The following is a 14,082-nucleotide window of genomic DNA, read 5'->3' as shown; positions in this document are numbered from 1 at the left end:
TAGCGGTTAGCACGACACTATTACAGCGCCAGCAATTGGTGTTCGAGTCCCGTCGCTGTCTGTAAGGAGTTTGTACGTTCTCCCATGTCTGCGTGGGTTTCCTCCAGGTGTTCCGGTTTCCTCCCACATTCTAAAAGACGTACGGGTAGGTCAATTTGGGTTTAAAAAATGGGCGGCGTGGACTCGTTAGGCCGGAAGGGCCTGTTATCACACTGTAAATAAAATATAAAATTTAAATTTAAGTTGCTGATGGAGGACCTATCATCATTTAATAGATCATCTTACTTAATGGAGAAAGGAACAAAAATTGAAATTAACCATGGTCCAGGCACAATCACAGGCATGCAAGATTAGATCTGCAGGGAAGAAAAGAGATAACTTAAGAGGGAATAAACATCTCTGTCAAAAAATTCAACATGAATTACATATAATTAAAATATTAGATTGATCACATTGCAAAATCCTTTTTTTGCTTTGAAGACAATGTAAAAGAAAACCATGCTGTGTATCTAATGGTCAGATGATCCAATACTTGTTCCTTCACAACCCATTAAAGTTTTAAGTCCTGGTCTATGTTTATAAATGAATGATTATCATACTGATCTCCTCCAAAATAACTCAAGCATTGCAGATTGACATTGGAAAGTCAACTTTACAGTAGCTGACTCAAAGGATAAATGTATGAGGTCGAGAATAATATTAAATCTGCAGACTAATTAGAAACATACCAAATGAGACTTGCTCAAAGCCGCTCACAAATTCTTCCATATTTGTGTCCAAAAATAAAATATTGCAGATGCTGGAAATCTGAAATGCAAACAAAAAAATAACAGAATACTCAGTGTATCAGGCTGACTCTGACTCTGCAGAATTGAAGTTTTAGTGCCATATCCATGCAGAACACATTTGTGTCCACTCTAGCCCCCACCTGATGCCTAGAATAGGAGACACTGAATACAGATTTAGAATGGAAACCTTGACCCTTTTTTCTCCATCTATGACCCAAAAGACTGAGGTTAATTATGATGTTTGATCGTTGGCCTATTAGTTATTGACTAATGTAATAAAGACCGAGGGTCGCAATAAGGTTTGGTTTGCCTTAATACGTGCCAGATAGAGAAGTTACAAAGACACTTAATACACAGATTTAGTCCTTTTCTTAAGTTTCAAATGTTTGTTCTTATTTTGGTAAAATTTGTGCTATGCTGATCATGGCAATATTCTTATGTTGTGAGATTCCATCCTCTAATGCAGTTCTTTTCTACTGCATGCACGTATATCTTGAATGATAAAGCGAAGGATAATGTCAGAACATTTATACTCAAACAAAATCATACATACAATTAAAAGTATTGTTACAGGGTCCACACTACCACAGATAATATGCTGCATTTGGCTAAAGTTGAACACCATCAACCATTTTGAATGCCAGGACAAAAAAATTACAATTGTTTGTTTGAAAAAAGAGGTGAGACTCCTACTAAGAAATAGGGTAGAATTCCAAAATCCTGACTCCCTGGATGTCAAGAAGCATAAAGGAGAGGAAAATGCTTAAAAGGGAAGCCAAATTCTGAGGCTTCAATTCTGCAGCGGGCTCAGAGGAGTATAGGAATTGCAAGAGAGGAAGATAAAATCAAAAGAAAGAGGAAGGTAAAGAGAGGACATAAAAAAAATATTGGCAAGCAAGACCCAGAGGTGTTTTACAAACATAAAGGTTGTCACTGTTAAATGACAAACAGAAAATATGCCTGAGATACAAATAAATTAATTCATTCTAATACTCCCTTGTTGTTAATATTTAATACTAGAGACAATAAAAATAATCAGCCAGTATGTGCATAATTGAGTAATTAAGTTCAGTTATTTATTATAGGATTATAAAAGGAAGTCTAGAATCTATTGGAGAGAGGGAAAAGGTAATCACGAGGAAATAGAAAACATGGGTTTGGTTCCAACTTGATACTTTGCATCATAAAAGAGGGAAATGGTACAGGCATTATAATTAATGATGTGTGAAATATTAGAAATTATATAAAATATGGAGAAAATTATTTTAGAATATTGTATATTTAAAACAAAACTAATATTGGTAGATTGGTTTATTATTGTCAAATGTACTGAGGTACAGTGAAGAGCTTGTCTTGCATACTGTCCATATAGATCAATGAGGTGCATTGAGGTAGTACAAGGTAAAACAATAACAGAGAGCAGAATAAAGTGTCACATCTACAGAGAAAGTGCAGTGCAGGTAGACAGTAAGGTGCGAGGTCACAATGAGATACAGTAGATCGTGAGCTCAAGAGTCCAGACCTGGATAAAATGTATCTCTGGCTGTTAAGAGAAACAAGGAAGGAAATGGCAGAAGTGCTGGCTGTCATTTTCCATATCTCTCTGTCCTCTACCTAGGGGATTGGAGAACTGCTCACTTGCTGTAATCATCTGCAAAGGGAAAAAGAAGTACTTAAGTGCATAAAGTTCTTTATTATTTCTTTAGTTTTTTACATCTTTGATTTTGTAAATAGTTTTAGTATTCATTTATACGTTGAATTTCAGTTTTGACCGCCAGCTAAGGAGTGTTTTCACCATTTTCATAAACAAGTATTTTTCTTACCCTAACATATGATCCCATTATATCAAAGGAAGTTTAATCAATGCACAAGGCTATGTACAGGAATCAAGCTAGCTCTGACCACAAGTTTTCTCTGGGGAATCACAACAGGTAAATCTGAACTTCATTCAGCAGGTGCAAGATATGGGCCATTGAATACGTGTGTAGGGAGGCCAAGCTAGAACCGTGCAGACTACTAGGCTGCTACTATAGCAATGTGAATGGTTCTGGCACTATGTTACATGATGCAGGCATGCCCTTAATGTTAAGGGTAAACTGATGAGTACATGTCAATGGCCTCATGAGTTTTTTTGATAATTATGGATGGAGGTACCTATGTCCTTGTTTGCATTCAGCCATCCACCCTCAACACTCAGCCCCACCTTTCTACACATTTGTGACAATAAAGATGCAATAGCATTAGAAAAAAATACAGATAAGATTTGTGATAATGTTGGCAGGACTGAGAATACTTAGTAATGAAGAGAGATTGGCTTGTCTCAGGCTGTTTTCTTTAGAAGAAAGTATAAAATTACGCGGAATAATGTGAATGGGAAGAAGTTATTCCTCTTAGCATTGAGGTCATAGATAGGAGCAATAGGTAGAAGATTTGGGGGAGAGATGATATAAAACATTGTCACCCTAAAAGTGATGGGAGCCTGGAATTCCTTACCTGAGGGTGGTAGTGGCAGAAAACTACAACACATTCAAAAAGCACCTGGAAGAGCATTTAATCTGCTGTAGTCTACAAGGTGACGGATTAAAAGGCAAAAGTGACATTGGTCTGGTTAGCTCTTTTTGAACCTATACTGGCAGGGTGCTCCTATTGGACTCTTCAAGCATCAATGATAGGCTTTCATCTGCAAGTTATCCACAAGTATGAGCATAATTAAATGGAAATCTACTGAACTGCACACAGCCATTGGATGTTCCATTCTGCAATGTAGTATTTAGGCAGCCTATCCCAATGATTGCAAATATACTATAATTATCAACAATTATTACTTTCTAATGTAAGTTCTTAGATTATCTTAACTCTAAAATAAACAGAAACATGCACGCCCACGTACACACTCTATACATATCAAATGCTGTGACAGGTTGGAGGTTGTTGGGTCTCTTCCTGTTTCTGGTTCTGGTGCTGATGCTGAGGCTGATGCTTCCCCACCTCGTTTCTCGCCCTTTTTCCTTCTGTCATGGCGTCTCAGAATTCTCCTGCCTCGAACTGTAGCTGGTGGCCGATCTCAGCAACTGAAAACGATGGGAAAATCAACGAGGGCGAACAAAGCAGCACCCCGGCTCAAGAACAGGCGGGGTTTCTCTCCGATAAAAACGAAAAAGACGGCGACGGTATCGTCTTGTATCATTGGACTCAGTCTTTCAGCTCACAGAAGGTAAACACTGTAGTTCGCTGTAGGTAACAAGGGTGCACAACAATAGAGCTGGAATACCCTTATAACGTTGTATGTGTTGACACTCTTTATTTAATACACTTACTTTGTTTTTATTCACAAGAAGAAAATACCAGAATTTTTACTGATTATTTCCAACAGCGCGTGCTTACAATCTGCAGATTTCGCCTTGTTGCTTTCATTACAATATGCTGATGCTTCGTAGGAGGTAATGTGAAAGATTTTTACTGAAGATGGTGAAACTGATCATTGATTTTCGTTTTACTTGAGGAATGTCATTTGGAGGAAAACTGCAGCAATGCCCAAACATGTCTCGAAAAATAAAAGCATGGGATAATGTAGAGAGCTCCCCTCTTCACAGGAGCACCTGTACACAATCGCATTGTTGCATAATGCAGACAAAGGTTTAGTAATTCCTTAGATGATCGTGTGTGGCATTTGGATGGTCGTGCTAGTGGAACCAGCATACGGGTAAAACCGTGAGAAGAACGAGGCAATGTAAACACTTCCGTACGTCTCGCATTATAAGACAATAAGGCATTGCAATTAGATTTCATCAAGCGACATTAGATCTTCCGGTGCAGGTTGATTCTGAATGTCATTCCATTATTTTCTCTCAAATGTTGACCCCTGCCGTGTCCACATCTGCTTTCTAGGACATGTATAAAGATTTCTGACTTGCTCTCGGTTTTTGTTGGCTAATTTAGATACATTTAAAAACGTCCTTTAAGGTGTTTGACCTGATCATTGGGATGCACGGGAGAATTCCATTCGTTCCCCAACATTGGCAGAATTGCAGGAAGTAAAAGAAGTCTGCACACGACATTTTTAACACACGTATAAGATTTTAAAATCAAGCATAGTTCCTGATCGGTAACACTGGTATGAGGGGGATTTTCCTTTGCCTTTGAGTGCAATATGAACAAGTGCTGGTACAGCAGACAAACATTTTTATTAGGAAACACGGCAATTTAAAAAGAAGCAATTTTGCATACTTTATGTGACTGAAAGAGTATAAATGAATCCAATCTCACATTCAGATATTGAATATGAACAGCTCTTCTGTCTTTTGAGGTCATTTGAACATTGACTGGAATTCTGTCTTGTACTGGACCTTGAAGTATCAATGCACACATCATTTTCACCAATATGCACTTCTCCCGCATACACATTAAAATTTGATTCTGCTGTATTGAGCTTTGACCGGAAATGTTACATACAAGCCTTGCCCTAAGTTTTTAATGTTACTGATCCAATACTGCAGTGAACTATTTGTTAACAAGGGGATTTATCCTCTACTGTTGTGTTGGATCATGGAAATTATGTTCCTGAAATATGCCAATGTCATTTTCTCTGACACATCCATATCATTAATCTTCACCAATGTGGCCTTCATTCCTTTGGTTCTTTGATTACTAAAGACCTGTTTAATAACTAATACTGCACCTGTAGTCAGGTGTATCAAAACCAATATGAAATTACTCGCATATATGTACTTTAACCCAACTCTCCAATATGCTACATATAACTTAAAATTAGTCAGACTAAGTAAATATTTACTTTACAAATTGTAAGATAAAGTGGTTTCTCTGAAACCAAAGTAGACATTTTTGACATTTTTAACATTTTATCAGTCATATGTTTGCTATGTTTTCTAATCAAAAACTATACATAGCCGTTTTCCTAAACCAAGTTTTTAAAGATAATACATGCCTTTTTATATTGACCCAGTGTGCTATCCACCACAATCACCAGGGAGACCCCAGTTTTTGTTACATTTTTTTTCTTTTTTGAAATTTTGCATCACTGTAAACATATATTAACCTGGAAGTTTGACATGAGGAGGTACAAAGACCGGATTTAAAAAGCCCAGATGTTTTCAGTTGACATAGAATCTCTTCAATCTCATGCTAGTCTGGATTGGGAGTGACACTGGGCTAGATGGTATTTTGTGGGAAAGAATCGAGGACAATTGTGTCAATAGAGAGTCTCAGTTGAGGAGTTAATCAAAATGCTCCTTTCAGCAGTTGCTGATTGACTCTCTGTCCTTGGTAAACTCTCCTCCAATCTGGCTCTCAGTAAGGTGGACCCTAGGGTGCTTGGGCTAGAAAAAAGGTTTTCCAAGAGCTGAAGAATCTCTGCTGAAGTTCCAAAACTTAACACACAGGAGCACAAAAGAAAATATGAGCAGAAGTAGGCCATTCAGCCCACCACACCTGCTCCACTGTTCAATACAATCATGGCTGATCCACCCCAGACCTCAACTCCTTCTCTGTAACAAATCCCAGCTCCCCTCAATTCCCCCCCCCCCCCCACAATCTTTCAAAAATGTATCTACCTCCACTTTAAATACTTCTAATAAGCTCAGCTCCACAACTCTCTGGGTCAGGGAATTCCGGAGATTCACCACTCTCTACGAGAAGAAATACCCACAAGAGTAACCTCAGAGAGAAACTTTTGGATACAAATTACAGCTTCATCACTTACATCCAGGGACCTCTTGACCAAGAAAGGAGACAAATATGATTGTAGTAACTACACAGGGGTCTCATTGCTGTCTTCTATAAATAAAGTCACTGCAAAGGTTCTTCTCAATCATCTCCTCACAATGGCCAAAGTGCAACTCCATGGTCCTGATGTTAATTCCATCCATGAAGAGGCAGAATTGCATGATTCCTCCAAGAAAAATACATGTGGAGCAGCACCAACCACTATATTACAGATGTTTTACTCTGACAAAAGACTTTGCCTATCAACTGAGAAAGACTGGAGATTCCTTCTCAAATTTGGCAGCCCTCAGAAATTGGTTACCTTTCAACATCTATCATCCGATGGGATGCAAGCTATGATTCGGACTAATGTGTTTACCATTGAGTTATTCAGATGCAAGCTGTGTCATTGCTCCAATCCTTTTCTCAATCTTTCTCACTTCAATATTGCATTGCATCTCTGACAAACTTCCTGTTGAAGTGGTTAATCTATGGGACTAATGGGAAACTGTTCAACCACTTCACCACCGCTCCAGAACCAAGGTCACTCTGACCACTGATATCAAGCTTCAGTGCACAGGCAGTACTAATATTTGTGCATATTCCGAGGCCAAACTCCAAGATATCATTGAAGCATATGAGAGAATGGGCTTTACACTAAACATCTGCAAAACAACCTCTACCAATTGCTCCCATTGTACTACACTGCCCCTTTGTATTCGGATAGCTGCCAAATCCAAGTGGCATGTATTGTTTAGTATATTCCCAATCCAAACATGAATGCAAGTTTTGAACATCAATGTGGTTAGTGTTTACCTGAAGGGTTCATTCATCTATATGTGTAGCTTTATAAAATACTTTCTGTTGGTCTTATTATTTCCTTCTTTGCCACTACTTGGGCTTGAAGTTGACTTATTTCCATTCTGATTTTTGTGGTTTCTGAGGTGAGTAACGAGGCCAATGTGGGAAGCACAAACTTTCCACAGATGGGGCAGGAGGTGGCTGATGGAGCAGGTAGGTAAGTAGTTTGTGCAGTGGGCTATTCCTTCCACCACTTATGCAGGATACTGATGGGCTCCTGATGCATAGTTTCAAGGTTCTCAAAATTATTCCTGACAGTTGGTATCATGGCTTGCATGCCATCGTGAGGCATACGTAAGATGTAGATAAATTTCTCTGGGCAGACTAATGGAGTCAATGACTTTAGTAAGGTTGAAGAAGGCCAAGTGTAGTGGACGGTGCTTGTTCCATGCATTTTCCTTGAAATTGCCGCTCAGTGAAGATCACGTCGGGTATGTCTATAGAGCCACAAAATCCTCATTGTCATTTAGGGAGCAGCTTTGGGAGGAGGCAGCTGAGATCACTTTCCCTGTATCAATCAGCAGGGAGACCCCATAGTGCTTACAACATTCAGTTGTCTCCTTTCTTGAAGATGGTTTCAATTATGGCAGCTCTGAGATCTCCTGGTATATTCTCCTCTTCCCTGATTATGTATTTGTGCCTGGAGCACTTTACACTAAGTTTTAGGATTTCAGCAGAGATAATGTCACTTCTGAAGCTTTGTTATCTTTGTGTTCAAGTATAGCATTCTCGACTCCCTGTTGGTCAGGGGTAGCAGCAAGGTTGGTGGAATAGGTTGCTGTGCAATGGAGTCTAGGGTGTTCACGTCAAGGACAGAGTCGTGGTTGAGGACATCTTTGAAGTGTTCCTGTCAGCAGGCATTGTTGGCCTCTATACCCCTGATGACTAGACCTCTGTTCATCACCCTCAGTAGCATAGGGCCTTTGGTGTTTGGACTGTAAATGGTATTACAGCACTTAAGAACCTCGGCCATCAGTGCGGTGCTTTTTGTACTCTCTCCATCCAGCATCTGTTCATTGGGTCATGGGGTTTCTGTTGGACTGCCTTCAGGTGCCTGTAGAACTGTTTCTTTTCTCTTGAGTAAAAATGGAGCTTCTAATCCAGGAATGCCTCACATTTGTGGTTGGCTAGGTCCTTGATCTCCTCAAACCCATTCTGGTTCCTTTTGGTCGAGAAACCAAGAGTCTCTTCATAGATAACAATTATGGCAGACTTCAGGTCAGCCCATAAGCTGTGGGAGTTCTGTAACTCATGTTGGCTGGCAGTTGACAGGGTGTCTGTGAGGTGCTGTCTGAGAAGAGTTGCCTTTGTTGGGTGCACAAGAACTTCGGTATTGATCTTCTTGCAGCAACACTTCTGTTGTTGCTCATGTTTTGGGGTCAGATTGATGGAGATAAGAGAGCGGATCAGGTGGTGGTCCATCCAGCAGTCAATGGTGCCTGTCGTGACACAGGTGAAGTGAACATCTTTGCAGTCTGTGGCTCAGATAATGATAGTAATCGAAGTGGTGCCTTGACTCAGGTGTTGCCATTATATCTTCTGCTTCTCACTCTGACAAAACAGGGTGTTTGTAATTATGAGGTCATGCTCCAAGCATTTTGTCAAGAGAAGGACCCTGTTGAAGTTATCCTTCCCTACTTCTTCCTTGCTGATCATGCCTTACCAACAAGTTGAGTCCATTTTCACCCTGGTATTGAAGTTACCCAGGAGGATTGGTTCTCTCGCTTTATGAAATGGACCAGGCCGTTTTGTCAGTTAAAGTAGAAGTCTTCCTTGGTTTCATCTGAAGCTTCCAGGTTTATGGCATACACATTGATGACAGGAGCATGTTGGTTCCATGTTAGAGTGAGCCAATGGATCATAAGGCAACTGGGGAATTGCTGAGATAACAGACCAGCTCATTCTTAATGGGATTCCTCTTCTTGTTTTCCTCTCCAGAAGATGGTGTACCCATTGCCTTGTTCTTTAAACTGGTCACCTCCTGCCTGTGGTTTCTCATTCAGTGTGATGATGGTGATGTCAGTGTCAAAGCGTATGAGCTCCCAAACTATGATAGCAGATTAGCGTTCAGATCTGTCAATTTTGAGATTGTCCATGAGGGTCTGATATTCCAGGTCCTAAACTTCATATTGTGGACTGCACATTAGATATGTATGACCAGTTTACTCAACAATATCCTATTTGAAGGTGACTGCTTAATCAAGGTGTTGTTCTTAAATAATGTTCATTTCAAAATATCATTCTGTTCATTCTATTCAGATGTTCCTATGGCTAACCTGAATGTAATTTTTTTTCACCATTATTCCAGCACACACTGTTTAAAATAGGAGTACATGAGGTATTGGCCAAACTGATTAATACTGTTGCAATTCTTTAACAAAAATGATTGTTTCACTGAACTTGCAAGCAGCCTTGACTAATGTGATGGAGATATTTATACCCCACCCTACTGGCTGGAACATTTAAATTCAATTAAATATAACTAATTCTTTTTTGAAAAAATAGGCTTGCTTCAGTAATGATGATCATTATCTGAATGTAGATTGCATGAGGCACATTGTGCCTACAACTATGCAACTCTGGTTTCAGAGACAATAATTAGAAATCTATATAATGGAATCATAGAAATTTGTGACATGGATGGTGACTGCTTATATCAATGTGTTCATCCTAACTGAAAAAGGAATATCAAGGCAATTAGTACTTTCTTGCTCCTAAGCCTTGTTGGCACAGCAGTTCAAACAATACTCAAATGAGTACTTTTTACAGTGATGAAGGTTTTTCTCTCTACCAGCCCTTTTAGTTGTTGAGTTTAGACACCTATCACCCCATAGTTGAAACAAATTATCTTGAACTTATTTTCTATTCCTTCCAGAAAAAACCTTATGTCCATAACCTCTAGTTACTGACCTATACGCTAAGGGAAGAACTTCCGACCCATTCTATATGGGGGGTCTCATTTTTTTACAAAATTCAATTAATTCAAGCATGATCCTCCTCTCTTCTGAAAAAAAATCCTCAACCTATAACCTAAAAACTACAATTTTCTGGTCCTCTTGACATCTTTATCAATCTTTTCTGAACCCACATGAGTGCTGTCACATCCATGCTGAATTGTGGTGACTATAGGCTGGCCAGTGATTTATGGTTAAAGTGGTTATGTTACTGGATGTGTAATCCAGAAGCTTTAGCTAAAGGTATGAAAACATAATCCCTGTTCTCATTGCTCAGACCTATAAGTGAAAATACCTTGCCTGGTTCCTTAGCATTTTATCTACGTGTCCTGTTATCTTCAGGAATTTATAAATGTGCACTACTATCTGATCGCCTATACTTCTTAGTATCCTACCATTTTTTCTATATTCCTTTGGCTTGATTGAGCTCCCCCAAATAGATTACGTTATAGTTTTCTGAATTAAATTCCATTTGAGCAACCAACTGATACCTTCCTAAAGTCCATACCTTACTCTCTCATTACAACCACATGGTAAAATTTAGTATCATCCACAAAGTTCCTAATCATGCTACTTACATTTTGGACCAAAATTTTAACATATATCATGAAAAGCATGAGCCCTAGCACAAAGCCCTATGGAACATTGTTATAGACTGCCTTCCAGGTTTTAAAACACCATCAATACTTACTCTTTGCTTCCTACTACTCTGACAATTTTGGATTAATTTTCCAAACTTTCCTTTGACTCTATGGGCTTTTATATATTATGTTTGATCATGGCTACATGTGACCTTGCTAAACTCCAAATCAACAGTATCAAATGCACTATCCTCGTCTACCCTCTGTTTTGGGAGTCTTGTCTCAAGCAAGTGAACGATCAGGCCTACCCAATGTTGCTTACTGTGGGTAACCTGGGCCTCAATGCTGGGGATGTTGGAATTAATGTCAGTGTTAGAAAAAACACTGACATTGGTTCATTTGTTCTTCCAATGAGTTTGGAGGATTTTGTGGAGGTAGCCTTGGTTGTATTTTTCCAGGGCTTTGAGATGCTTGCTAGTGGTAATCCAAGTCTCGGATCACTGCTGCCTTCCTACATGCCCAGTAGACCTTGACATTTGTGCCAGGTCTGAGATCTTAATCTTCAAATACCTTTTTCCTCAGTCAACCAAAGGCTGTGCTGGTGCAATGAACTTCATCATCAGTGGCTGCCTTCATTGAGAAGTGGCCTCCAAGATATAGGAGGTGGTCCATGTTTTCCGGAGTCTTGCCATAAACATTTCTTGTCGGGGGCAATTTGGTGGATGAGCTTTGTCTTGTGAATATTAAGTGTGAGGTCCATCCTCTTGTATGCATCGACAATGGCTTGGGGCTCGGCCGCTCAGCTTTCACAAATGCAAGTGTTATCTGCATACTGAAGCTCACCTACTGAGTTTCATGTAAACTTGGTTTTAAAGAGTAGTTGTTATAAGTTGAACAGTTTCACGTTAGTTCTGAAGATGTGCTTTACACTTGGAGAAAGGTTGCTGGAGGTGAGTACAATGCTGCAGCAAGAAATATTGATAAGAGTATAGAGCAATGACTCAACCTTATTTGACACTAGTCTTCATTGTAAATGGTTGTGTTGTAGACCATTGGTTAATATCACAGCTTGCATCAATCATGTTTTATATCACTGAATTGAATAACATTTTGGGGAGGAATCAGGGTTGAAGAATTCAGGGTCTAACTGGTTCTTTGGCATTGTATTGTAAAGTTTGGGCAGTGAAAGGTGATGCCCATGGAAGCCAGCCTGTGCTGATTGGTGGAAATGTGGACTGATGGATATTCTGTGTTAATCTTATGAGTAATTTTCATTTAAGAGAATAAGATGAATAGAATCCCTAATAGGACTTCTCGTTTGTTTTAATTCATTCTTGTGATCTGAGCATTGCTGGCGAGGCCAGCATTTATTTCCCATCCCTAGTTCTCCTTGAGAAAGTGGTGGTCCTTATGGTGAAGGACTGGCAATATATTTCCAAGTCTAGGTAGTGTGCAACTTGGAGGGTACTCAGCAGATGTTGGTGTTCCCATGTATCTTCTGACCTTGTCCTTTGTGGTAGAGGTCATTAGCTTGGGAGGTTCTGTCGGAGTAGCCTGGGTGAGTAATCGCAGTGCATTCTTAGATGGTACATACTGCAGCCACAATGTGCCAAGTTATGAGAGGAATGAAAGTTTAGGGTGGTGGATAAGCTGCAAATTAAAGTGGGGGGCTTTGTCGTGGATGGTGTTGAGCTTCTTAGGATGTTGTTGCTGCACTCATTCAGGCAAGTGCAGAATATTCCATCATGTCCTGACTTGCAGTAGATGGTGAAAATGCTTTAGGTTGTCAAGAGGTGAGTCAATCACCAGAGTGCACCCAACTTCTGATCTGCTCTTGTAGAAACAGCATTAATGTGGCTGGTTTAGTTGAGTTTCAGGCCAATGGCGATCTTCTTATAAGAACTGGGCATCATTTATGTTTATGTTTTTCTTGTGAATGATGCTTATATGATGCTATGGGCCTGTGATGCTGCTGCAAGTTAAGTTTTTCATTGCACCTGTGCATAGCTGTGCATATGTCAATAAAATTGACTTTGAGTTTGACTTTTGACTTTGCAGGATATTAATGGTGAGAGACTCAACAATGGTTATGCCATTGATTGTCAGCGTGAGTGGTTCGACTCATGTTGGAGATGGTCATTGCTTGGCACTTCTGTGGTGGGAATGTTGCTTGCCACTCATCATCTCATGCATGAATATGACTAGGTCTTGCTGCATGCAGACTTGGATGTATCATTTGCTGAGGAGTTGAGAATGAATATGAACATTATTTGATCATCAGCAAACACCCCACTTTTGACCTTATGATATCGGGAAGAACACATTGATGAAGCAGCTGAAGATGGCTAGACCTGGAACACTGTCTATGAAACTCCTGCAGTGAAAACACTGTTGATGACAGCTTCCATCATCTTGTAGATGATTGGGTGATAATTAGCAGAATTGGATATGTCCTGCTTTTTGTGGACTCTACCATTGTCAGGTAAACACCTGTGTTGTAATTGTACTGAAAGAGAGGTGCAACTTGTTCTGGAGCACAGGTTTTAGTACTACAGGTGGAATGTCATTCAGTCGCATAGTCTTTGCCATAACCAGTGCTCTCAGCTGTTTCTCAAAATCATATGAAGTGAACCAAGTTGGCTGGAGACTGGATTCTGTGAAAGTGGTGTCCTCAGGAGGTAGCCAAGATGGATCATCTATTTGGCACTACTGAACATGGCTGTGAATGCTTGATCCTTGTCTTCAGCACTCACAGGCTGGGCCTTGCCATCATTGGGTTGGGGATATTAATAGAGCCTCCTCCTCCCATTGCACATATTCTATGTGGTCTGTGGAAATACCAGGTTGATGGGTCAAATAACCCTAATTGCATGATTTCTGAGATTAATAAATGAACTCAAATTTGTGCAACTGATCTGCTTGCTCTGAAAATGCCTAACAAATATCATGTTACTTTTAGAGGTCAGTATAACATTTACAAGTCAGCAGTAAGTTTATGCAAGATCAGATAATGCAATAGACTTTGCTGAGAGCCTCATTAATCCTACTTCCTAGTTACCCACTTTATAGACAGTCCCCAGGTTACAACAGGGTTCTGTTCCTGAGAACTATTCATAACTCAAACTATTTGTAAATTGGAAATGAACGAAAGCAGTAAAACAGTGTGTGGGAGAGGAT

General features: G+C 39.7%; 1 protein-coding gene and 1 long non-coding RNA gene across 2 annotated transcripts in view; one reads left to right on the top strand and one right to left on the bottom strand.

Annotated features, from left to right (window-relative positions):
• Positions 1-5: 5 nt before the first annotated feature.
• On the bottom strand, positions 6-3,723 carry LOC127578728 (uncharacterized). The gene is made up of 3 exons (XR_007957565.1): positions 3,679-3,723; positions 729-807; positions 6-212 (listed from the first exon to the last, which is right to left on the bottom strand). It is a non-coding gene; the product is annotated as an uncharacterized LOC127578728 (long non-coding RNA).
• Positions 3,689-14,082, top strand: part of gdap1l1 (ganglioside induced differentiation associated protein 1-like 1) — a 45,484-nt gene continuing 35,090 nt past the window's right edge. The window contains exon 1 of the mRNA XM_052031095.1: positions 3,689-4,002. Within this exon, the coding sequence (XP_051887055.1) occupies positions 3,805-4,002 (198 nt within the window). The 5' untranslated portion in view covers positions 3,689-3,804. The remainder of the gene's footprint in view (positions 4,003-14,082) is intronic.

The sequence above is a fragment of the Pristis pectinata genome, chromosome 16 (genome assembly GCF_009764475.1).
Source record: "Pristis pectinata isolate sPriPec2 chromosome 16, sPriPec2.1.pri, whole genome shotgun sequence".
Classification (NCBI taxonomy): Eukaryota; Metazoa; Chordata; class Chondrichthyes; order Rhinopristiformes; family Pristidae; genus Pristis; species Pristis pectinata.
The sequence above is the reverse complement of the archived record's forward strand: the minus strand, read 5'-3'. Positions and strand labels throughout refer to the sequence as shown.